Raw genomic sequence first — 24924 nt, 5'->3', positions numbered from 1 at the left:
GGTCTTCTGCCCTGCTAGACGAGGATGTATTGTGATTCGGACCTGGATAGGCAGAAATACAAATTGGGTAAAACAGCTGTCATGTACAAGGTCAATTTTATCATTATCTTCACATAACTTTTACCCAGGATTATCATTTTTTTTTTTTACTTCCAGTTGAATTGGGCTAGAAAATTTTTCTGGGGTAAAGTTTTGTGAATCATGTATGAAAACATTTATGAATAGACCCCTATGTATTTCATCTGTGCATTTTGCTGGTTTCCTGGTGTTCAGCTTTACACACATCTGCCTGATTTATGCAAAAAAACAAATCGGTTTAAACCAAAGGCAGACATAGTTGTTAAGGAAAGCGTTCAGAAAAAGCTCTGTAAGGCTCGTTTCACATGCACGTCATCCGTTGAGTACCATTTTATTTTTATTTTTTAATCGGTTGTTACATTTGTATTCAGTTCAATTTATCTGTTTTTACATCCTCCTGCCAGTGTTCTGACAAAATGTCAAACCCCAGCAGAATATCAAACCACATCACTTCCTTTGACATGGAATCAGCTGTTGCAAAAAACAACACGCATTGTGCATGCGTGCCACATCATCTGCACATGCGCAGTGCGACATCGCTCACGTCAGGGCACTGATTGTCAAATTAGTCAACCGACGGCCATCTTGCTACACCCCGCACTCGGCCGTACCGCGCCTGCACTCAGAAGGCGGCAGCAGCAGACATCCTTTTACACCCACCCAAGTCTTGCATTCCGCACTTATTTTTAACAGTAAACTCAGCTTATATAGTGAAATACTGTGTTTTAGAAGTGTTTTGTTTAATTTTAAAAGCAGCAAGTTTGGTAATCTGACAGAACACAGCTGGTTTTAAAATTCAACATGAAAAGAGTGTGAAAATACAGCATTTCACTATATAAGCTGTTTAGTGCTAAAAATAAGTGTGAAGTGCAAGACTTGGGTGGGATTAAAAAGATGTCCGCTGCAGGCTCAGTACGGCCGAGTGCCGGGTGTAGCAACATGGCTGTTGGTTGAATTTGACATGCAGTGTCCAGACATCATCGATGCCGCACTGCGCATGTGCAGATGGCGTGGTGCGCGTGCTTTTATGTAACGGCTGATTCCACGTCACATGAAGGATATTCTGCCAGGTTTAACATTTTGTCAGAAAACTGGTCGTGTCATCCCTGTTGTCAGCCGGGGATTCCCAGTTGTGAGGAGGAGGCCTTGTTCTCATCAACATGGGGGCAAGGTGCTTTGCCGTGCTTTATTAAGGGCATGTGGCCTGGTATGGACCCCACTAATTTATTTTTATCTTTTCGATTTGGAACCCCTCTTAAATTTCACACAGACCCAAAGGGCCTGGTAAGAATTGGGGAGGACTCCCATATGCGTGTGTTGTGTGTGTTTTTTTTTGTTTTTGTTTTTTGTTTTTCTTGTTTTTTTGAAAAATCGTATAAATAAATTACTTATTACTTTTTATTATTATTTTATTATATATATATATATATATATATATATATATATATATATATATAATATATATTTTTTTTTTTTTTTTTTTTTTTGGTTGAACTGGATGGACTTGTGTCTTTTCAACCTATGTAACTTTTGGAAAATTAAAAAAAACATAGTTTCTAAAAATAAAATGGAACTGAATGGAAACAAATGTAAAAGGATTTGCATCTGTTTACATCCGTTAGCACATAGACATGCATTGCTGTGCATTTCCCCATCCAAAAACCGATGGATGATAAACGGACAGACGGAACGTTCGTGTGAAATGGGCCTTGGGGTACAAATGCTTCTAAATCTCTGCACCTAATGTTGTGTTTTTTTTGTTATGTATCTAACCATTCATCTCTTCCATCACTAACACTCTAAACAGCCACACAATGGTCCGGGCAGCTATTTTGCCTCTGGAGGTTTTTGGAGGGTAAGAGATCCTGTGTGGCCCTGTGATAACTATCCACTTTTCTTAGACAGGCTCTCTTAGCGCAGATAGACTGTGTTCCTTCACTGCTCAGGACATGGGGTAAAGTTAAAGCTGAACTCCGAGGTGCTGAAAAAAAAAAAAGCTTCCCCAACTGCGAGGGTTAAATGCTTATTTTTTGCCTAGGGTACCAGTAAAAAGGAAATTTTGCCCCTAGCTCCCACCTCTCTCCGACATTCCAGATTGTGGGAACGACCTTGGCGTCATCGCTTACAATGCAGGATTTCTCTATAAAGCTAGGTTCACACACACGGGGCTCAGTGAGGCATGATTTGCACGGGCATGGTAGCCCAATCATTGGAATGGTCTGCCGTGTCTCCTGAAAAGGTCCCTGCAGCATTTTAGGAACTGCGGCCCACGTAGGAACATTGCAGGGCAGTTCCCAATGCGGGTGCGATTTTCCAATGTGTGCGGTGCATCATTAAGGCATAGTTCATGCAAGCTTAGAACACGTGGCACCACATAGTATGACACCAGTAGTATGATGCATTCTGCAAATTTCTTGGATGGGATTTTTTTGGGCACCAAACACCAACAAAAGAATAAGGGGGAAAAAAAATAAGTCAATATACTCATGTATTGATGTTATTCCTTTGTTGGTGTTTGGTGCCCAAAAAAATCCCATCCAAAAAATCTGCAGAATTTATAGGATTAATGGAACCTGCATGCAGCCAACGCGATTTTCTGTGCGGGTGGTTGGAGATGCGGGAACTGAGGTGGACCCACAGCGTGAATCATTTGCACGCAGGTGAAGCTAGCCTTATGTATAGTGCACACGATGAGAAGATCGGACGAAAAATACGGCTTTCGGGGCATTCTTCCGATAATTTGAGTTGAGTGTTGGGACATGGTCATCTAGAGCCCAGGTAGAACATGCTGAATTGTGCCCCCTCCCCCCCCCCCCCCCCCCAAGGTGTATGAGTGTTGTGTCAGCAAAACCCCCCCCCCCCATAACAAATCAAGCGCTAATCTGCATGCTTGGCTTAAATCCTCTCATTCCACATATGCTCCCAGCGCTATTTCCCCCCACCCCCCAAAAAAACAACCCATTCCTAGCACAAATCCTCTACCTCTCAAATTTCCCCTCTGTGCACCATTGCCCCACACCAAATCCCTCCTCCCAGCACCAATTCCCCTCTCACAATCCCCCATCCTAGCACAAATGCCCCCCAATCAATTACCCCTCCCAAAAAATCCTCTCTCCCATTCTCCTTGTGGTGTCCCCCGAACCTCACACGATACCACAATGCCCAGGGCAGCTGTCCCTCCTGCCCACCCCTTGTCCCAGGCCTGATCATTCATACAGCATTCAAGAAACAATCACGACATTTCATGCGAAAACATCCAAAGGGACAAGCACAAAAAATGTTCTCGATTGAACAATTTTCGTGTAATTTGTGTCGTGTGTTTTTTTTTTGGTTTTTTTTCATACGAAAAAAGTCATGTGACCAAGACCACACATGCTCGGAAATGAAAGGATACAATGCAATACATCACTTCCGAAGTTGTATTCTTTCATACGAGAATCTTAGTAACCTATTGATTTTCGATCTGGGACTAGCATGCAAAAAAAAAATGGGCAAACATTCGTCTGATGTTCTTATCGTGTGTATGAGGCTTTAGTGTAATCTCGCAGCTGCCGGTTGGACCCCCGAAGAAGAAGTTTTGGGGGAAGAAGGAGCCTGCGTGGTCGAGGATTAAAGCCTGTGTGGTCAAGGGGTAAAGCCTGCGCGGGTGAGGCATAAAGTCTGATACACACCACTGACCGTGCCGGTCGGAGCCGCTGTGCTAACAATCCGATCTCCCCTGCTGAGCTATTATATTCTCCCCACCAGATCACTCCAGTCAGCACTCTCTGCTTTTGGCTAAGCGCGCTGGTCGGCTGCTGCTTTTCCAGCATGCTCAGCCGGCTTCTAGCAGTGTCATCCGTTTTTTCACCTTAAAGTGGTGTTGCCACCAAAAAATTAAAACTGCTTAAAATTCGTAAAAAAAAGAAAAAAAAAATAATTGGCAAAAAAAACATTTTCTACTCACCTCTAAATACCGGTTGCTAGGGGGTCCCTCGTAATCTGCCTTCCTCATTGCCCGGGCTGGTGACATCACTTCCCCTCACGCCGCACATTCACCTGGGACCTGTCATGTGTTCCAGGTGACTGTACAGCGTATCACGGCGCCCTGCGCCGCTCGCGCATGCGCAGTGGGTGCCCGGCTGTGAAGCCACAGCCGGGTGCCCACAGTATGCATGACGGCGCCGGGAGCGGAGCGGGGGGCGAGGGGGGGGCTTCGTTCCCCCGCATCGCTGGACCCTGGGGCAGGTAAGTGTCCAATTATTAAAAGCCAGCAGCTGCAGTATTTGTAGCTGCTGACTTTTAATTTTTTTTTTTTAGGGGGTACCCCACTTTAATGCATCCTAAAAAAAACATGAGGGTTTACAATCTCTTTAAAGTACGTAAAAAGTCATTTTTTCTGGTACCCCGGGCAAAAATGAGCACCTACCCTTTGCAAAGGGGGCGCTACAAGAGTCGTTTCTTAAGTTGTGTGGAGTTTGGCTTTAAAGCTCTGATGATTTCTCTTCTACATGCCCAGCCTCCTTTAAGTTGGGTATTCTTCCTAGGCTTACTCCTGTTCATCTGCCTGGGAATAACAAGAAGCACACGCCCTAAACAGAAGCTGAGGATGACTTCTATCGTACAACAAGAGAAAATGCCACAACTTCTCTCTCTTTCTTTAGCACATTTCTTTCTTTTTCTTTTTTTCTGTACGCTTCTCTACAGTTGTTCAAAGGCAGATGGCTGTATTGAAATAATTGTCAGGCATTGGGTGAACACAGTATGGGGGGGCACACAACAGATCGGGGGTTACACCTGTGACACCATTTACATGTATAACTAATCCTTTGGAGAAATCACAAGTTCTACATTTCCCATAGGCTTTACCCTTAGTGGGCACTTGTACTCTTTTTAACCACCTCGCCTCTCACACCTTTCCACCCCTTTTCTGGAGAGCAGCAATTTTTAAATTTCTGATTATCGATCTGTTTATTCAGTGAAAACTTTGTCATTACGTAAGATAACAACGTAATAAATATATTCTTTTGAATACAAACGACTTTTTTTTTTCATGAATATTTTTCTTATAACAATTTTTTTTATTTCGCAATCCTTAGACAATTAACCTTCAGACTAAACAAAACACGCTTTTTCTTTTCTTTTTATTTGAGCAGTGTTAGTTTAAAAATGTACTTATTTGCTTAAAAAGGAACTGCACTCTGCTCACATAATTTGTAATAAAAACATCTTGGACATTCTGAAGCTTCCCTCCAACCCCTTTGCATATTATTTTATCTATACTGTGATTCTGTCCTTGCCAAATATGCTGCAGAAATCTCCCTCCACTAAGTCTGGCTGCAGCCATTTTAACTGTGGGCAGCTGAAGCTGCTGCCTGTTCATTTCTTGGATTTACACAGACACTCAGAGGTACAGCTCTGCATCTCTCAATGGCCCTCTTATGACTCATCCCTTCCTGGCAAACTCGAGTGAGAGAGAGAGCTGTGCATAATGTCATAAGCCTAGACCAGTGATGGGGAAATAGTAAAACTATTTTTTTTCTGCCAGTAAATACCTTTATAGAGCCCACTTCCTGTTTCTTGTCGGGTCATTAGCCTAGGCCAGTGATGGTGAACCTTGGCTCCCCAGATGTTTTGAAACTACATTTCCCGTGATGCTCTGTAATGTAGCTGAGCATTATGGGAAATGTAGTTCCAAGACATCTGGGGTGCCAAGGTTCACAGTGATGGAGAACCTTGGCACCCCAGATGTTTTGGAACTACATTTCCCTTGATGCTCATGCACTCTGCAGTGTAGTGGAGCATCATGGGTAATGTAGTTACAAAACATCTGGGGTGGCAAGGTTCCCCATCATTGGCCTAGGCCAGTGATGGTGAACCTTGGCACCCCAAATGTTTTGGAACTACATTTCCCTTGATGCTTGTGCACTGTGTAATGTAGTTGAGCATCATGGGAAATGTAGTTCCAAAACATCTGGGGTGCCAAGGTTCACCATCACTGGGTTAGGCTAATGACCAGACAAGAAACAGGAAGTGGGCTCTATAAGGTATTTACTGGCGGAAAAAAATAGTTTTACTGTGCAAAGTTAAAACAACAAGGGCAGAAGATTTAATAGATGGAAAGATGAAAAAAAATGACTGGAGTTCCACTTTAATAATTGCTGCATATAAAAAGGTGTGCATTTTATTCTGTATTTTGTCCTGTTTAAAATGACACTTAAGTTCTGGTACAAAGCATTCCAAAGTTATGGCAGAAGGACTGGACGTTCTACACACGCCCCCTTTTTTTTTTTTTTTTTTTTTTTGGGCATGTGTAGCACGTCCAGAGTCTGCAACTGGTTAAAGTAAATCTGCACATTGCCATGCAGGTAAAGCAATGGCTTTGATTAGGGGCCCCAGCTCATACCAACCTTTCCTTCACTCCCCACCTTCATTCTGGTCAGCTACAGGTAGTAAGAAAAATACCCAGTACTTCTGGGTACGGAGGATCACATGACACGGGTCACATGACTCACTCCCATGTGACACCGCTGAGCATCATTGGAAAGAGGCCCTAGCCCGGTGTAAGCTGCAATATGAGCTGCTCATATCTTAAACAGGGCGGCTTTTCCGGTTGACAGCAGAAGGAAGTGGAGGAAAGGTCCTTGGAGGGAGGTGGACCTGTGCTGTGTACAGTAGTAGGTGTGAACCCTCCGGTATGCACGCTGTAGCTCTAGCAGCTGCTCATTCTCAGACAGGCTCTGTCACGGGGTATATTGCATCATCTAAGAAGAGATCGGTTCTAGGTTTTTCTTATCAGGTGCGACAAAGCTTATTAGGTCACCTAGAGATCACTTTGATTAGTTTTTCTCTGTCTCCTCTCTGAATTTCTATTCTGTTTGAGTGATTGGTATGTTATGAAAAGCCTGACTGGGAGGAATTTCATTGTCTTTATGTCAGATAAGCAGTTATTAAAGGAAGCTCTGCAGCCTGTGCTGACTCTCTGCCTACCCTTCCTCTCCCTCACAGGGCCCTCCCTTTCTCTCAGTCTTTTAGGTAAGAGGAGATGGTCCTCTGTTCTGTGTCCTTCATCCCACACACATACACACACACACACACACACACACACACACACACACACACACACACACACACACACACACACACACACACACACACACACACACACACACACACACACACACACACCCTTATTCGTGTACATACAGAAGATAGGTATTCCGTGTAGATTAGCTCACTTTTGCCACCTAGTGTAGGTTTAGCTAATTGACAAGAGTACAGCCATGTTGCTTTGGCCACCAGCAGTTTACTGGATATGGATTCTCTGGTTGACAAGTGGTAGCCCCATGCTGGTTGAACATTCTGTGGTCTCTCTCTTTTTTTTTTTTTTTTTCTCAATTATAGAAGATTGCATTCATAAGTTAACAAAATAATAGGTAGTGGGATGCTGGACCCTTCTATTAAAGGGCAGTCCAGATCTGGTGTTGCGGCTTTTTTGTCGTAGAGGGCTTTCCTATATATGAAGGGCCCTGGCTGTGTCTCAAAATTTGTGGAATTGGAGCATCAAATGATTTTAATAGTCCATATAGAAGACCTTGTGCTTCCAGTGCCTACCTCCTTTATCAGGGCTCTAGAATATTTTGACTATAATGTATAATCTAATCTTTGATAAATAATAATATATAGAGTACATTTAAGCCAGCCATAGACAGTGCGATTAGATTTTTTTTTTCCTGCAGCCACAGGCAGCATTGAGGGGGGAAACCCTCCCATAGAGCCACTGTGTTCTCCCATTGGGAGAACACAGCGATTGTTGTTAGCGGCTATAACAGCCACTAGCAATAGTTGCATGTAAAATCCAACAGGCTGGTTGTGCCCAAGTTGATTGATCGACTTGGGTACATTTAGCCTGCCCATACATGGTATGAATCTTGGTCCCTGCTGAACTGACTGAGATTTGAGCCGTCTATGGCAGACTTAAGTCTGCTGCGGTCCCTGGTTCAACATCTGTGTGTGTGTGAATTCCGATGAAAGGGTCCCGTTAGGTTGTGAATTGTAGCTGTCACTTTGCTTCTCTTTATTTTATCAGACATTTTTAGAATTATTTAGGAAATTAAACATAGCATTTAATGTTTGGGACATAGACAGTGTTATAAGGGAACACATTAAAGGACAAGTAGAGAAGCTTGAATGTTGGCAATGGGTGGGGCCAAGTTTGACTTTAATAAAAGTCAAGATTTACATGCCCATTCAACTGTCTATATTTTTTAATCTTTTGATCTTATTTACGTGTTGAGTAGTTTGTCCCCTAATAGGTTTAGTTGAAATTTCCTAGGTTGGCAAGAAGATCATTTAAAGTTTAGGAATCATTTCTATTTTACAGAAACATTACACATTCATGTAACATATTACATAGTTGTACATGTTGGAGCAAAACCATGCAAAAGAGCAGTGATAATGTTCACAGTGCCACCGATCGGCAATATGTGGAATCTGGTAGGCCGGGGGTCTGCACATTATCGCTGCTCTCTGCATGGCTCTATAAATAATTCTGTGTATCCATCAGAAGGTTCATGTGGTTCTTCCTCCTTTCGCAGTCTTGTGTACACAAGGTGATGGTTTCAGTCCATGCATCTGTCTTCCTCCTTTTGTATGTAGTGGATTGTGTTTTGTTGCAGTGTAATGTGTCTGATTTCTATCTTATTACTATGCAGCCAGTGATATCCTTATTAAAGTTTTTGTTATGTCTTTGTAAAATTGCAAACATCAGGAACTAGAAGTAAGACTGTGTTTGCTGGTGAAGGAGCAATTTTATGACTGTACTTGCCCATTTACCAAAGACCAACAGCATTGCCGAAAATGCAACCTATTTATTTACTAGCGTTCAGTGACATCATAAGGACTGTAGCGTATTAAGCCACGACTTCACTGACAATACAGTTTATTCATTCCCCACATGCCCCCAAAAAATTGCAGCATTGCCAAGATTGCAGTTTTTCAATTTGCATTACTCTTAACATAGTCTATCCGTTCACTAGAGACCAGTGACCTCGCTAAGAACGCAGCCTATCCATTCACTAGAGACTGGTGACATCACTGAGAATACAGCCTATCCAGTCGCTAGAGACCAGCGACATCACTGAGAATACAGCCTATCCATTCGCTAGAGACTGGTGACATCACTGAGAATGCAGCCTATCCATTCACTAGAGACCAGTGACATCACTGAGAATACAGCCTATCCATTCACTAGAGACCAGTGACATCACTGAGAACGTTATAATTTGGGCTGAGCAAAAAAAATTGCTCCTTCCTAGCTAGCCGATTCCTTTAAATTGTGAAGATCCTGGCTGCGTGGTTAGCGTGTTCACATGTATTTTCTGCTTGCTAATTCTGCTTTCTGCCCCCCTCATGCCTTCCAAGTAGCAGTTACTCAATCCGTCACTCCATAAGCATGCCTGCAATGAGGTAACGTATACTACCTGTACTAATAGAACTGAGATGCTAACAATATTGCATTCACAATCTATCAAAACGTCTATTAAATGAGGTTCTATGTTTTGGGTAACCCTATCAATGTGCTCCGATTAATATGAATAATCTTATTTTTGCATAAATTTACAAACCCTGTTTCTGTGTTTCCTCCTCTGTACTTCCAGTGGTTCTGTTCAGCGTGAATGCTGGATGCACTGTTTGATCTGCAGATAGAGCAAGGACTCGTGTAGTCGGCCTTTTGCTTTTCTGATTTTGACTTCCCTTTGATAATCCCTTTGATTGCAGCTTTCCATTTACATTACTTGTGTGGTGTACATAGTCGCTGTGAGGCTGCGCCTGTCCTGCTTTGCATTTTTCTGTTGCTGCAGCAAGTCCCCTTGAGATCTGTTGGCATGCAAAGCAGGTTAGAAGCAGCCCCAGCGGCATTTTGCGTTTTCGGCAGTTGCCGAATTTTAGGGCAAAACACGAAGCGATCCCGTCTACTACATAATCCACATTGAACACAACAGACACCATTTATCGCAGTGTCTGAAATAAGGACCGTCTTGGTTGCCCACAAGCTCCAGTCACATTCAAGCCTACGCTAAAATGTATAAAAATAAGGATGGTCTTTGTTGCCCCGCTGGCACCTCTTTTATTCAGACATGCACTGGAATGAGAGTTTTTTAATCTGATGGGGAAGTTTGAAGGAAGTTGGCCAGTTCCTAAATAAACAGTTTGATAAATTGTCCCTGGCCTAAGAGGAAGTCATGTAATTGGTCAAAATCGATCTGGCAATGTTACCTCATACTCTTCTATTAGAAAGTCCCATGAAACAAAGGGGGGGGGGGGGGGGGGACTTTAAACGAGGTGTGTGCAAGAAATAGAGGGTTTGGGACTTTAAACAAGGTGTGTGGGATCTCACAGCTCCATCCCTATCTATAGGCAAGAAATGGAGGGTTTGGGACTGTGAATGAGGTAGATGTATCATGTCTAAAAGATGAGTCAATGTAACAAGACCTGACATAGCAATAGGAGTACATACATAGTAAATAAGCATACCAATCGCATATTATTGACCAGATATTCATAAAACAATCATAGCAACTTGGAGATGATATATTGAGGTATCGGAGGTGTCCGGATATCGGATTGTCCCATACCTCAATATATCCTCTCCAAGTTGCTACGATTGTTTTATGAATATCTGGTCAATAATATGCGATTGTTATGCTTTATTTACTATGTATGTACTCCTATTGCTATATCATGTGTTTTTAATTAATAAAACATGTCTTGTTACATTGACTCCTCTTTTAGCCATGAGAGATCTACCTCATTTACAGTCCCAAACCCACTTATTTTTTATTTTATTTTTTTTTTTCTTGTAGAAAGTCCCATGACATCACGCAGTCTTGTTGGGAAAGTTGCATGGTTTTTTTGTTTTTCCTTTTGCTGGGAAAGTTCCTTCCGCTTTTGTTGAATAATAATTGTTTCATGCACGCGCACTCTCTGCAGGAGTGTCAGCCATTTTGTGGGTTGGGTTAGAACACATCCTAACTTTTTTGTTAAGTATTTGGGGATATGTATCAGCCGATTATCTCTTCAGCTGACAGGTGTACTTTTTGAAGGCACATAGGTCTACATGGGGCTGACTGAAGTGCGCTTACCATGGACTTGTCATGCATATATATTGGCTTGTATGGAGGGACAAGAGCAAAGCAAGAACAGCCCATGTATACTCGCTGTAGAATGGCTCCGATGTGCAATATGCAAATTATTGTTTATTTTTTTGCCACCAGTGAACAAATATGGCTGCTCTGGGTTGCTGTCTTCTTAAATATCCCTCTAAGTGTCCCAAGTAAAATTCCAACTAAAACCTAACTAGTTATAAAAATGTTCTCTCCACCCTCCTAACACCCATGCAGACTGACTGATATACATAATATAAATCCATCTAAAAAAAAAAAAAAAAAAATATATATATATATATATATATATATATTCTCAATAAAAAAAAAATATATATCTATGTAGAGAGAGAGAGATTTTATATATATATATATATATAAAATATAGAGAGATTAGACACATTTTTATATGTATGTATGTGTCTATATCAATATATATATATCCATATCTCAATATATATTTTTATTGAGATATATATAATATTTATTTATTTATTTATTTTTTTGAGATATACACACACACAATGTGTATGTCTCTGTCTCTCTCTCTCTCTCTATATCTATCTATATATATATATATATATATATATATATATATATATATATATATATATATATTAAATTTTTTATATACATATATATTCCTATTTTCGGGAAAGCTCCAATCCGATCATGTGATCCGGCTCCTTTTTGTCAGCCAGCAGTGGCTGCCAGGGAAAGGAGGGAGCACCGACAATGGGTCATTACCGCCCCCCCCAGGCATTCCCGGCCAATGTCAAGCACTCTCTCCCTTCCCTTGCAGCCGCCAGTGACTGACACATGGAATCGCATCACCGGAGCGGGCTTTAATTAGGTAAGGAGAGGGAGCATTTTTAAGACTAGTTAGGTATTAGCTGAAATTGTATTTTTATTCCTTTTTCTGTAATTGTGCATGATTGTGGTGGTGGTGGGGGGGGGGGGGGGGGGTCCTCACCATTGCAATAACTGGCTAATTGAATCAGTAAATCCTTCAACAGAATTATATTTTATCCTTAGGAACTCCGCCACCTTCAAATCCTTCGAAGAGCGTGTAGTGGGTGTAAAGGTAAGACAATGATCTGCTGCGTTCAAAGGCTAAGAGACCAGACCGCTTACGGAAAAGGTTTTGCTTATAATTTAATAGATGAAAATGTGAACAGTGTGTGGTGGGGGTGGGGGACCAGGCATTTGACATGGATGCTTAACATGGTTCAGCTAGCAAGGTGCCAAAATCCGTGGCACAGGATAAATAATAACCCAGTTTTTTGCAGGAAGTCTTTTTTTCATTTTTTTTGTTGACCCTGACAAAAAAAATAAATTTAAAAAGGACTTCCTGCAAAAAAAATGGGGTTAGTACTTATCCTGTGCCACGGATTTTGGACTCCACCCGCCACCCTCCGGTGCTTCTCCCAACTCGTCCCTGCCATTGACGAACCGGATAAGGAACCAACCGGCCCCAGATGACCGACGGGCCAGATGGTCCCCGGAGTCTCATTGATCGTTCGGAGGCTGGTCGCGATGTTATGATGAAACGCCCCTCCTCTGCATTTCAATTTTGCCACCACCTCGGCTAGGAAGCTGACATTTTTTTTTGTTTTGTTTTTAGGCTTCCCAGCCTAGAGGTGAGATGTGGGGACTTATTGACCCCGAAATCTCAATGTAAAGAGGACCTGTCATGCACTATTCCTATTACAAGGAATGTTTACATTCCTTGTAATAGTAATAAAAAAGATCCAAAAAAAGAAAGTGTCAAAATAGAAAAATGAAAGTAAAATGAACAATAAAAAATTTATTTTCAAGCACCCCACATGCTCGCTTGCAGAAGCAAACAAACACATAGGGGGGGAGAAGACGCTGGAAGTGGCGTAGATACCCGTGGGTGGCTCGGCTATCTATGCCTGGTAGTGGGAGTAAAATACCTGTATTAGACAGGTATCTGCTCCCCCCTCCCCCATGAAAGGTGCCAAATGTGACACCTGAGGGGGGGAGGAATCCAAAAAGCAGAAGTTCCATTTTTTTTGGGGTGGAACTCCGCTTTAAGATTCCATGTCACTTTAAACATTTGAAGCTTAATGAAGCCCCCACCCCTTCCAGTGCCACAGCGGCTATAAAATTAGTATCTGCTGCAGTATACTTGTATGACTGGTATATGAGAACCTTACAAATGTTCCCCCTTTCAGTATATATGGAGAAATGATTGATTGCTTTTTTTTTTTTCTTTTTTTGTTCTCTGCAGCCCAGGGGCTCAACCGACAGCAATGAAGAGAATGGAAGCCAGAGATTACACTCACCGGACAAGTCACAGGATTCCGCCCCATTCTAGACCTCCCTCCTCATCCCCTCTTCCTTTTTAATTTTTGTTTCCCCTTTCTTGTCTTGTAACAACATCATCATCTCACAGCTCAGCTGGGCTGCCAAAAAAAAAATATATATATATCAAAAACAAAACACTAATTTCCTCCCTTCCTACAAGTTTGTCATGTCCCGCGATTTCCAAAATTTGAACATTCCCTTTTAAGACTTCCCCCTTTTCGAAACTGGAGACTATAGGCCGAGACGCACTCATTGTCCTTCCTGTTTGGGAAAAGGGGGAGGGATTTCCTGCTGGTGATGGTGGTTCTTGATTGCGATACTGGGAAGTGAAGGAATGAACTCAGTGTGGTGTTTTTTTTTTTTTTTTATTGCATTTGCAACAAAAGAGTAAAGTGTTGTCCCCGGAGATAGTTGTGTTATAAGCACAGGGGACGCTGCCTGAGTCAGAAGGTGTAAATATAATCACAGCCTCTAGAGGGAACTCTTTCAGTTATTCTGGGCGTATGGCTGTCATCTATCTTCCCTGTTAAAGGAGACCTGTCATGAGAAAGCATGGAAGATGCCATAATGATTTCTTCAGTAGCTCAGTTGCCCAAAGCAAATACGCAGTGAAGGACTTTACTCAGACATCTCTGATATGAAGCCTCAAAGGGTGTTGCAGGTTACCTTTTGTTAATTCCCCCTCCCCCTCTCCCCCAGAGCTGCCTCTAATTTCACAATAGATTTAGGTTATGGATGTAGAACACTATAGATTGAATAAAAAAGATCTATAAAATATATGTACCAGAGATTGCCAGCTCTGTGGTTTCTGCAGTCTACACTGTGGGTTTGATTTACTAAAACCGGAGAATGCAAAATCTGGTGCCGTGCTGTGCCTGGTAGCCAATCAGCTTGTTCAGTGACAAAACCTGGAATCTGGTTACTATGCAGAGCTGTGCCAGATTTTGCACTCTCCAGTTTTAGTAAAATCAACCCCTGGTTTGTGGTCGCTGGAGAGGCGCAAATGGGCATATTTCTGGTTTTAGTCACTCCAGTTAAAGAGCAGACTCTGCATTGCTCCCGATTCCTCCGTCTTCTAACCCGTGTCGGTTTTCTTTTTTTTTTTTTTGGTGGGGGTTCCTAGTTTATGCGACTTTCTGCACTTCGCTTCCGAGCGCTTCGAGAATGTCTCGTGTCCTCGCAGGAAACTTTAGAATGCGAAATAAACGCGCCCGCTTACAGAAAAAAAAAAAAAGGCTTCTCGCTCCCTCTCTCCGATACTTGAACTGCTCTGCGACCCTGAGCAGAACAATGCAAAGAGAAGCGATTCAAATACAATATATAAAAACGTGTATATATATAGAAATGTATCACGCCAACCTTGTCTGTGGCTCATGTAAACTATGCCTTCGCTTGTGAGATGCGTGTACCATTTCCGTCGCTTTTTTTTTTCATTTTTACATTGGCACCTGTCATCTAAAATATATGGGAGCCGTTTTGTGGGGTAAAAGTACAACTTGACAGTTGGCTCGGGTACCTTGAATGGCACATGGGCCTAGTCCATTCAGCCATGCATAATGCAGTCTATTGAAGCAGCCAATTAATTTTTTTAATTTATTTTTTTGGCAGGGGTCTGACTACAGTTGTTCAAAATGTGGTTGGTTGCTTTGTCCTTGGTGTCCCATCATTGCTGTTCCTCATGGCTGTTTGCATATGCTCATTTAGGATGGAGCTACATGGCAATTTAAATCTCTTGCTTCTATGGCCCCTTTCACACGATAAGTGTGAAAACCTGCGGATCCGAGCGGGCCACCCATTGACTCCTATGGGCAGGCGGGTGACAGCGGAGATGTGTCTGCTGACACCCGCTGTCATCCGATCCGCTTAAAACAGACGTATGGCGTTGCGTTCGCCGTCAATCTTATTGGATCGGATGAGATCTGATAAAATGGACAGTGCTGTCTGTTTTCGTCCGATCTCCCCATAGAAATAAGAGGGACTCTGACAGGTCCCTCCCTGCACAGTGAGCGGAGACGGACCTGTCATCCACCGGCTTAGCGGAGATCAACGGATCGATCTCTCACTGGGCTGGTGGACTCTGCTGAGCGGATCCGACTCGTGTGAAAGGGGCCTAAGAGATTTTAACCACTTTCATGCCATCACCTCATCAGGCTAGAGATGCTCAGGGGATGTTTAGTAGCTCATTCCTGCTAAATCACTAGCACTGTATTGCTAGTAGTAGCAATTGCTCACTATGAAGTAAGCTATACAAGTAATATGCAGCAGCCTCTTGTGATCATTTGCACATGAGAGGTTGATTTACCAAAGGAAAATAGGGTGTTTGCTTTGCAAGGAATTTCCCTTAGCTTGGTGAATGTGGTGAAAATTTACATAGAAAAGAATACCCAACAAGTGCAAGGAAAATAAGAAGAAAAACCTACCACATGATTTAAATGATGGAAGTCAGCAGTGCTTCACCTCGTTCAGTACGCTAAGGGAGATTCCCTTTGTTTTTTTCCCTTTAGTAAATCACTTTGAAAATAATACCCAGCAATTTCAAGGAAGATTTTAGAAAAATCTTTTATTTTTTGCAATTTTTTTTTTTTCTATTTTTTTTACTTCGTGATTGAATGATGTTAAAGCAGGAGCGCTTCATCTCATTCAGCACACTAATGGCCCATACACACGACCCGGAAATCAGACAAAAAATACTGCTTTCAATGCGATAATCGGATTGTTGGTCCAGAGCTTTCGAGAGCCGATCACAATCCATCTGATATTATTCGATTGGACAAGCACAAAAACTTTCCTTGTACGATGCCAGATTTTCGTTTAGTCAGTACAGTTGTCGTCAAAAAATACAATACAAATACATTACAACACATGACATCAGTTCCGATTATTTTATTTTTTTCTGTTGTACGAGAATTTACCTGACTTTAGTAACCTATTCAATTTCTACTTGCGACTATTAAGTAAAAAAAAGTCGTAAGATCTGTCGTACGATATTCATATTGTGTGTACGGGGCCATTACGGAAAGATCCCTTTACTTTTACCTATACTTTGAAAAGAATACCCAGCAAGTGAAAAGAAAAGTTAGAAGAAAAAGAGAACAAAAAAAAAGCATATTTTTGCTACCATGTGATTAAATGTTAGTCAGCAACACTTCATCTCATTCAGTAGATTCCTCTTTTCTCTAAAAAGAATACCCAACAAGTGCAAAGAATTATTAGAAAAAAACAAACGTATTTTTGCTACCACTTGATTGAATGATGCTAGTCAGCAACACTTCATCTCATTCAGTACACTTAGACCCCTTTCACACTGAGCCACCCTGACGTCAGCAGTAAAGCAGCGCTTATTATCCCATCACTTTAGCAATGCTATTTGGAATAAACCCCCCCTCTAGCGGCCGAAGAGGGGTCAAATCCACCCGCAAAACACTGCTGCAGCGGGGCTTTGTCGGCGGTATGGCGGCGCTTCCCCATTGTTTTCAATGGGCAGGAACGGTGTATTCACCGCTCCTCAACCGCTGCAAAGAAGCTGCTGGCAGGACTTTTGGGACGCCCTGCCAGCGCAGCGCCCCAATGTGAAAACACTCGGGCTTTCACACTGGGTTTGCAGCTGAGGCTTTTTTCAGGCACTAAGCAGGTGCTATTTGTAGCGCTGTAGAGCCTGAAAAACGCCTCCAGTTTGAAAGGGGTCTAAGGGAAAGATCCCTTTTGTCTATTTAATTTTGAAAAAGTGCAAAGAAAAAAATATTTTTTTGCTACCACATGAATGGTGGAAGTCAGCAGCGCTTCATCTCGTTCAGTACGTTTTAGTAAATCACATTGAAAAGAATACCCAGCAAGTGCAAGAAAAATGTAAAAAAAAGAACCAATATTGCTCAGTTGTGTGATGGTAATCTGCTGCCGTGTGCTTACATGTATAGTTTACACCATAGGGAGCCATTTGTTATCTGTTTAGTGATCAGTTGCTGCTCCTAGTGATTTAGTAGCATGGGTAAAGTGGATGTCCAGCCTAACACTATATTTATTAATGTACCCTCCCCCTTCTGCTACCTATCCTGCTCATCCCCTGTAAAAAAAAAAAAAGTGTATTTTTCGTCTGGCCTGGTTATGTCAGTGGGTAGCAGCTGCAGGGGAGAGGAGGGAGTGCTCAACAATAGCCATAACGTCACTCGTAGGCTTCCATATTCCAACCTTTGTTGGCGCTTCCTCCTCTCCCCTGCAGCCACCGCTCACTGACACCAGAGCTGTGGGTTCACGTGTCTGGGAGGACTAAAAAATAGGTAAGTGTACAGTTTCTGTTTTTTCACACAGGTTAGGTGGTGAGAAGGGATATTTTTTTTAGCATGGTTAGTGTTGGGCTGAAATGTTAAATCTGCATATCTCTAGCTCAATGAGATGTTTTGTCATCAAGAGGATAAATCTCTCAGATTCAAATTGTACTTGTAGTTTAGCCCTTATTTTCATAAATGTTGGTTGGTCTGGGTTGGTTGATCTTAATATTGTGTGGCCAATCACCAAAGATGATGAGGAACCCCAAGCATGCTGGGAGTTTTTCATTAACCAAAGTCTCACAGGTCACCCATCGTCCATAACAGAGGACACTTCTACTCCACAAAACGGTTGGGTCTGCTGTGTTGGCGGGTGCCCTTTAGAGCTTATGTAGCGAGATTGAGCGGCATTTTCTTGCTTGAAGGGAGAGATTGCTGCTATTTAGTGATAATTCAGATGACTGGGTCAATAGGTGTGTATATTAGTAGATTGGTTTGATCTGCTAGCGGAAAGAAAAAGTTTGCAAGAGTTCCACTTTTGTCCGCATAAAGTCTGTTGTCTGCATTATTAGTTGTTGCTGTGCCGTTTTCAATTTATCACTGTGACACATATAACCAAAGCATTCAAACTGTCCTGCCATCTGCAAGTTCCTGTTGTGTCCACTAGGGGGGGGCCTTCCTCTTTCTGCCCCGCTGCAGCATAGAGGAGTGGCTGAGGTTTTTCAGAAATGTTATCCGGGTCCTGCATGCAAGAAGGAAGGCTGCTGGGCTTGCTGCAGCTCTGTATACTGCCTCCCCCTCCCCCCTCCCATAAGAGGGCAGGACCCAGGGCTTTCTCTTGCTCTCACCCTATGTTACCGTTGGATGCAGAGCTATGTCAATAAAGCATTTACTAGTAAGTTTTTGTTGTCTGTGGTCTTTTCTTGGGGTGGATGGTGATTTATATGTGTAAAATTGATTTAAACCACTTCAGCGCTCATCTCTGTATAACCCTTAAGCCTGACATAGATGGTGCGATTTTCTTTCCTGCTAGGAGAACACAGTGCTTATTGCTAGGCAATAATTGCATGAAATATCAGACAGGCTGGTTGTACCCAAGTTGTTCAATCAGCTTGGGCACAATCTGCCTGCCAATACATGGTCCCTGCTGAACCCGGCCGCGATTTGAACCATCTATTGGCCAGCTTTGCAGACCAGGGCAATTTACATACATTATCTCACAAAAGTCAGTACACCCCTCACATTTTTGTAAATATTTTCTTCTATCTTTTCATGTGACAACACTGAAGAAATGACACTTGTCTACAATGTAAAGTAGTGAGTGTACAGCTTGTATAACAATGTAAATTTGCTGCCCCCTCAAAATAACTCAACACACAGCCATTAGGCCCCTTTCACACTGGGGCAGTGCGGGCGTCGGAGGCAAAGCGCCACTATTTTTAGCAGTGGTATTTGGCCACTAGCGGGGCTGTTTTACCCCCACTAGAGGCTGAAAAAGGGTTAAAACCGTTTGCAAATCGCTTTGCCGGCAGTATAGACGCACTGTCCCATTGATTTCAAACACCGCTCCAAAGATGCCGCTGGCAGGACTTTTTTTTACCGTCCTGCCAACGCACCGCTCCAGTGTGAAAGCCCTCCTGCTTTCACACTCCCTTTGACGTTTATGACGTTTTTGTCATGAACATGGGGGGGGGGGGCGGGGTGGTTGGCCTTTACATTTTTTCATCTTTCAATTATCAAATTGAAACTTGTCAAGCTGGGTGCTGACAACAAAATACATAAAAACTCTGAAAAAAGTTCTCATTGGCTTTTCTAACACAACTGAGTGGCGCTCTCAGGTCACCTTTTTGGACGCCTATTAGAGCCTATTGCTCTAATCAGGTGCTTCAAAAACGCCCCCCCTCGCCGCTGTATTTCAGATGCCTTGCGCCCGAAAAGGGGCCGGGCCCCTGAATAGGGGGAGGCAGCAGCGGCCAAAGTTAGATTCAGGCAATGCCTATGGGTGCTAGAGAGGGTGGCAGGAGAGAGTGGGCGGTGCCCGTGCGCCCTTAGGGACACACCGCCGCTGTGTCAGATGTTTATAAGCACAGCCAGGAACGAAAAAAGGTGTCCAGGATTGATGTGATTGCATCATATGTGAGTGAGCATCCTAGTCTGGGACAAGACAAGTAGAGGCGCAAGGTACCAAAAGTAATATCGCCAAGAAAGGGAGGACTCTCCATATAAAAGCATATAAACATGCAATGTTTCCAAATTACTGCCAAATACAAAACCGAAGAAATAAACTAACAATTTTACACTCACATATTCCAAGATAGATATGGGCATTGACATTAGGGTCATGTGTTTCGTTCCGTCATATAGACGATCCAGTCCGCAGATGTCCTGTTGCTCCACTGGGCTTCTCCACTGTTTAGTTGTTGAATTTGCCGGCTTGCTTGCTGGTCTAGGAAGTAGTGACCTTGGATGATGCCTGAACAAAGTTGGCACAATCCTTCAAGAAAACTTTATATGTATGCCCTATATTACCAAAAGTATTGTGACATCCCAGTCTTAGTCTGTAGGGTTCAATATTGAGTTGGCCCACCCTTTACAGCTCAACTCTTCTGGGAAGGCTGTCCACAAGGTTTAGGAGTGTGTCTATGGGAATGTTTTTAGCAAAAAATAAAAAACCCAGTGGTGATTAACCACTTCCCGACCGGTGCATGACGATGCACGTTGGCAGAATGGCACGGACAGGCAAATTGGTGTACAGAGACGTCCATTTGTATTTGCCGCCCTGCCATTGCGTGCACGCTGCCGGCGGCGCGCATGCATGCCGGTCGGGACCCCCGTGAGTCCGTTCGCAGGTCCCGCGGACTTGATCGTCTCGCGGGGAGGCTGAACGGGGAGGCAAAGCATCTCCCTGTTCTGCCTAGCAACAAGTGACACTGATCTCTGCTCCATGCGATTAGAGCAGAATCGGTGTTCACTAACACACCCAGCCCCCCACAGTTAATAACACACCCCTAGGAACGCTTAACCCCTACACTGCCACCCCCCGGTTAACCCCTTCACTGCCAGTGTCATTTACACAGGAATCACTGCATTTGTATAGCACTGATTGCTGTATAACTGACAATGGTCCCAAAAATGTGTCAGAAATGTCCGATGTGTCCGCCATAATGTCGCAGTCACAATAAAAATCGCTGATCGCCGCCATTACTAGTAAAAAAAAAAAAAAAAAATGCCATAAAACTATTTCCTATTTTGTAAACGCTATAAATTTTGCGCAAACCAATCAATAATCGCTTATTGCGATTTTTTTTTTTTTTTTTTACCAAAAATATGTGGAAGAATACGTATCGGCCTAAACCAGTGTTTCTCAAATCCAGTCCTCAGGCCCCCCCAACAGGTCATGTTTTCAGGATTTCCCTCAGGCTCCGGCTGTGGTAATTGCTAAGGCAGTGAAACTGATCAAATCACCTGTGAAAAATAATGGAAAACCTGAAAACATGGCCTGTTGGGGGGGCCTGAGGACTGGATTTGAGAAACACTGGCCTAAACTGAGGAAAAAATGTTTTTTATATATTTTTTGGGGTATATTTATTATAGCAAAAAGTAAAAAATAATGCATTTTTTTTTTCAAAATTGTCGCTCTTTTTTTGTTTATAGCGCAAAAAATAAAAACCGCAGAGGTTATCAAATACCACCAAAAGAAAGCTCTATTTGTGGGGAAAAAAAAGGACGTCAATTTTGTTTGGGGAGCCACGTCGCACGACCGCGCAATTGGCAGTTAAACCGACGCAGCGCCGAATCGCAAAAAGTGATCTGGTCTTAAGCCAGTAAAATGGTCCGGTCTGAAAGTGGGTTAAATACCACCAAAGAAATCTTTATTTAAAAAAATAAAATAAATAAATGACAAAAATGTTTGGGTACAGCGTTGCATGACCACGTAATTGTCATTCAAAGTATGACAGCGCTGAAAGCTGAAAATTGGGCTGGGCAGGGAGGGGGGTATAAATGCCTGGTATTAACGTGGTTAATGGTCAAAAAATGACAAATGCAGTGTGTTTGTGGGGCGGGCTTTAGTTATCATTATTATTGTACAGGGTTTATATAGCGCCAACACTTTGTGCGCCCAACAACATGAGGGCAGACGGTACAGTTGCTGTACCATACAATACAGGAGGAATCAGAGGGCTCTGCTCCTTAGAGCTTACAATCTAAAAGAATTCGGAATCCAGAATTCACCTTTATAATTGATATCTGTAATGTGGTCAGGTTCAGCAAAAATGCAACTGGGAGCGGTGTTTGACTTAACAACCAGTAAGACTTGTATTGCATCTGATGATTGACATTGTATAGAATTCTCGCTGCATAGAAATAACAATGGGCCTTAACGCTGCCTGGACAGGAATGCCGACACATACTGGTAACCGTGAAAATAAATTCATTGTATGAGTCTCGGCAAATATAGCTGAAATGAATACATAGTTTAAAAAAAAAAAAAAATATGTAACTATTGAATTTGTAATTCAAAAACTCCTAGGTGTTGCCCTATATTAACCACTTAAGCCCCGGACCATTTGGCTGAGAGCACCTTTTGCGATTCGGCACTACCTCGATTTAACTGACAATTGTGCGACGTGGCTCCCAAACAAAATTGATGTCCTTTTTTTTTCTCCACAAATAGAGCTTTCTTTTGGTGGTATTTGATCACCTCTGCGGTTTTTATTTTTTGTGCTATAAACAAAAATAGAGTGACAATTTTGAAAAAAATTCTCTATTTTTTACTTTTTGCTATAATAAATATCCCCAAAAAATATATAAAAAAATTTTTTTTTCCTCAGTTTAGACCGATACGTATTCTTTTACATATTTTTGGTATAAAAAAAAAAAAAAAAAATCGCAATTAGCGAATATTGATTGGTTTGTGCAAAAGTTATAGCGTTTACAAAATAGGGGATAGTTTTATAACATTTTTATTAATATTTTTATTTTACTAGTAATGGCGGTGATCAGCGATTTTTATTGTGACTGCGACATTATGGCGGACGCGCCGGGCATTTTTGACCCACAACCCTGCACTGTCAATTACTGGCATCTGACAACGCATTATTTCTACTTTTTGCTATAATAAATATCCCCAAAAAATATATAAAAAAAATGTTTTCCCTCAGTTTAGGCCGATACGTGGTGTTCTACATATTTTTGTTAAAAAAAAAAAAAATCACAGTAAGCGTTTGATTGGTTTGCACAAAAGTTATAGCATTTACAAAATGGAGGGAGGGTAGTTTTGTGGCATTTTTATTAATAATTATTTTTTTTATTAGTAATGGCGGTGATCAGCGATTTTTAGCATGACTACGACATTATGGCGGACAGATTGGACACTTTTGGCGTGATCTTGGGACCATTCACATTTATACAGCAATCAGTTCAATTAAAAATGCATTGATTACTGTGTAAATGAGGGGTTAACCACTAGGTGGTTCTGTAGGTTAAGGGTGTCCTAGGGAGTGATTCTAACTGTGGGGGGGGGGGGGGGGGCTTCCGATTACAGGGAGCTGTGATCAGTGACAGTGTCACTAGGCATAACGGGGAAATGCTTGTTTACATTAACATTTGCCCGTTCTTCCTCTCCGTGAGACGATCGCGGGTATCCCCACGGACATCGAGTCCGCGTGACCCGCGATCGCGCTCACGGTGGCGCGTGCCTCTTAAAGGGCAACGTACAAGTATGACTTGACGTACACAAAAGCCAACTGTGGGCTAATGATCACGGGGATCCTAGTGTAACAGTCTCAAACGGGATACCATATTGAATAAGGAACAAAACACAGCCAGATAGCGTTGGTGTAGAGGAAAAAAGTCCTTCAATCCAGAGTAACCAGAGCGAGCAGGGGCTTAGCTATACCCCAAATACAGTGTCCAAACAGCGATCGAAGCTGAACTGTTGTCATCCAAAACAAATTTGTTGGTGTGATGATATAATGAAAAATCCCCTGGGGGAGAGCATCTTGGATCCCCGTGATCATTAGCCCTCACTTTGGCTTTTGTGTGTCCTCGTGCTGTAACTTGCTCTTGTTATGAGCCACCCTTTTCCGACATTGGAAACCTTTTTTGACCACTTGTCCATCAATGTTGACTCCTCCTCAAGATAGTGAGACCTTTTCTCTTTCTTGCAATCAATGAACCCCAAATGGGTCCTGAAGAAGTTTAACAACGAAACGCGTAGATGCACTAGGGCTCACATCATATATATTTTTTTATTTTTATGTATATGATTTTTAATGTCTTTCTTGTGTTTCCGTTTTTGTACCATATGTATAGTTATATCTATGTTCTAATAAATGTTAATATTTTTTTTCATATTCCTATTGTTTACTGTGCCTTTAAAGAGGAAGTAAACCCTGATGGGTGTTACTTCCTCTTTGATTCCCTGCAAAGGTAAAGCATAATGGACTACTGTGCATTGCATAGTAGTCCATTATGTGTCACTTACCTGACACAGGAGCCAGCGAAGTCACCGCCGTCTCCTGTAGTCCGGAGCATCCATCTTCTTGGTGGGTCTCGCTGCCCCGGTGCTGTTATTTGACGGAGCCGCGATGACGTCACTCCCGCGCAACTTGCGGCATATCGCTGTTAACTGCGGCGTGCTCAGTGCGCATGCGCCGTAGACAGCGGTGCCTGTCTTTCGGCAAAAATCTCCTAAACCGTGTAGGTTTAGGAGATATTTCTTAGACCTACAGGTAAGCTTTAATCTAGGCTTACCTGTAGGTCAAAGTGTGTTGTAAGGGTTTACAACCACTTTAAAGTCCGACCTTGGGTCTCCCTTCTTTTTGCGAATGCAACATTTGATCGATGCTCCATCCACCTAGGTAAATATAATAATAAAAAAAATAATAATCTCTTTTAATGGAAAAAAAAAACCTCCCTCCTGAAGCAAAGAAGCTGTCGGTGAGGGGAGGAGAGCGGATCGCTGCAGCCAGCTGGTGATCAGTGAGTATGATCTGTTATTTTACAGCTTTTTACTCACTGATCACCAACCTAGTGTAAAACACACAATGTAAACACACAATGTCTCCAAAACACACATGTCCCCCACATATGTCCCACTAAAATCA

The 24924-nt window shown here is 42.4% G+C and overlaps 1 protein-coding gene across 1 annotated transcript; it reads left to right on the top strand.

The window, feature by feature from the left end:
• Nucleotides 1-1877: 1877 nt before the first annotated feature.
• Nucleotides 1878-18714, top strand: LOC143936078 (tumor protein D54-like). The gene is made up of 5 exons (XM_077460404.1): nucleotides 1878-1933; nucleotides 7066-7092; nucleotides 9481-9525; nucleotides 12258-12306; nucleotides 13477-18714. Exons 1-5 carry the CDS (start codon nucleotides 1893-1895, stop codon nucleotides 13561-13563), a joined length of 249 nt encoding a protein of 82 aa, XP_077316530.1. The 5' UTR covers nucleotides 1878-1892; the 3' UTR covers nucleotides 13564-18714.
• The last annotated feature ends 6210 nt before the right edge of the window (nucleotides 18715-24924 follow it).

The sequence above is a fragment of the Lithobates pipiens genome, unplaced genomic scaffold, assembly GCF_037356315.1.
Source record: "Lithobates pipiens isolate NorthernLeopardFrog02 unplaced genomic scaffold, aLitPip1_a1.2 Scaffold_28, whole genome shotgun sequence".
In the NCBI taxonomy this organism is placed as follows: domain Eukaryota; kingdom Metazoa; phylum Chordata; class Amphibia; order Anura; family Ranidae; genus Lithobates; species Lithobates pipiens.
The sequence above is the reverse complement of the archived record's forward strand: the minus strand, read 5'-3'. Positions and strand labels throughout refer to the sequence as shown.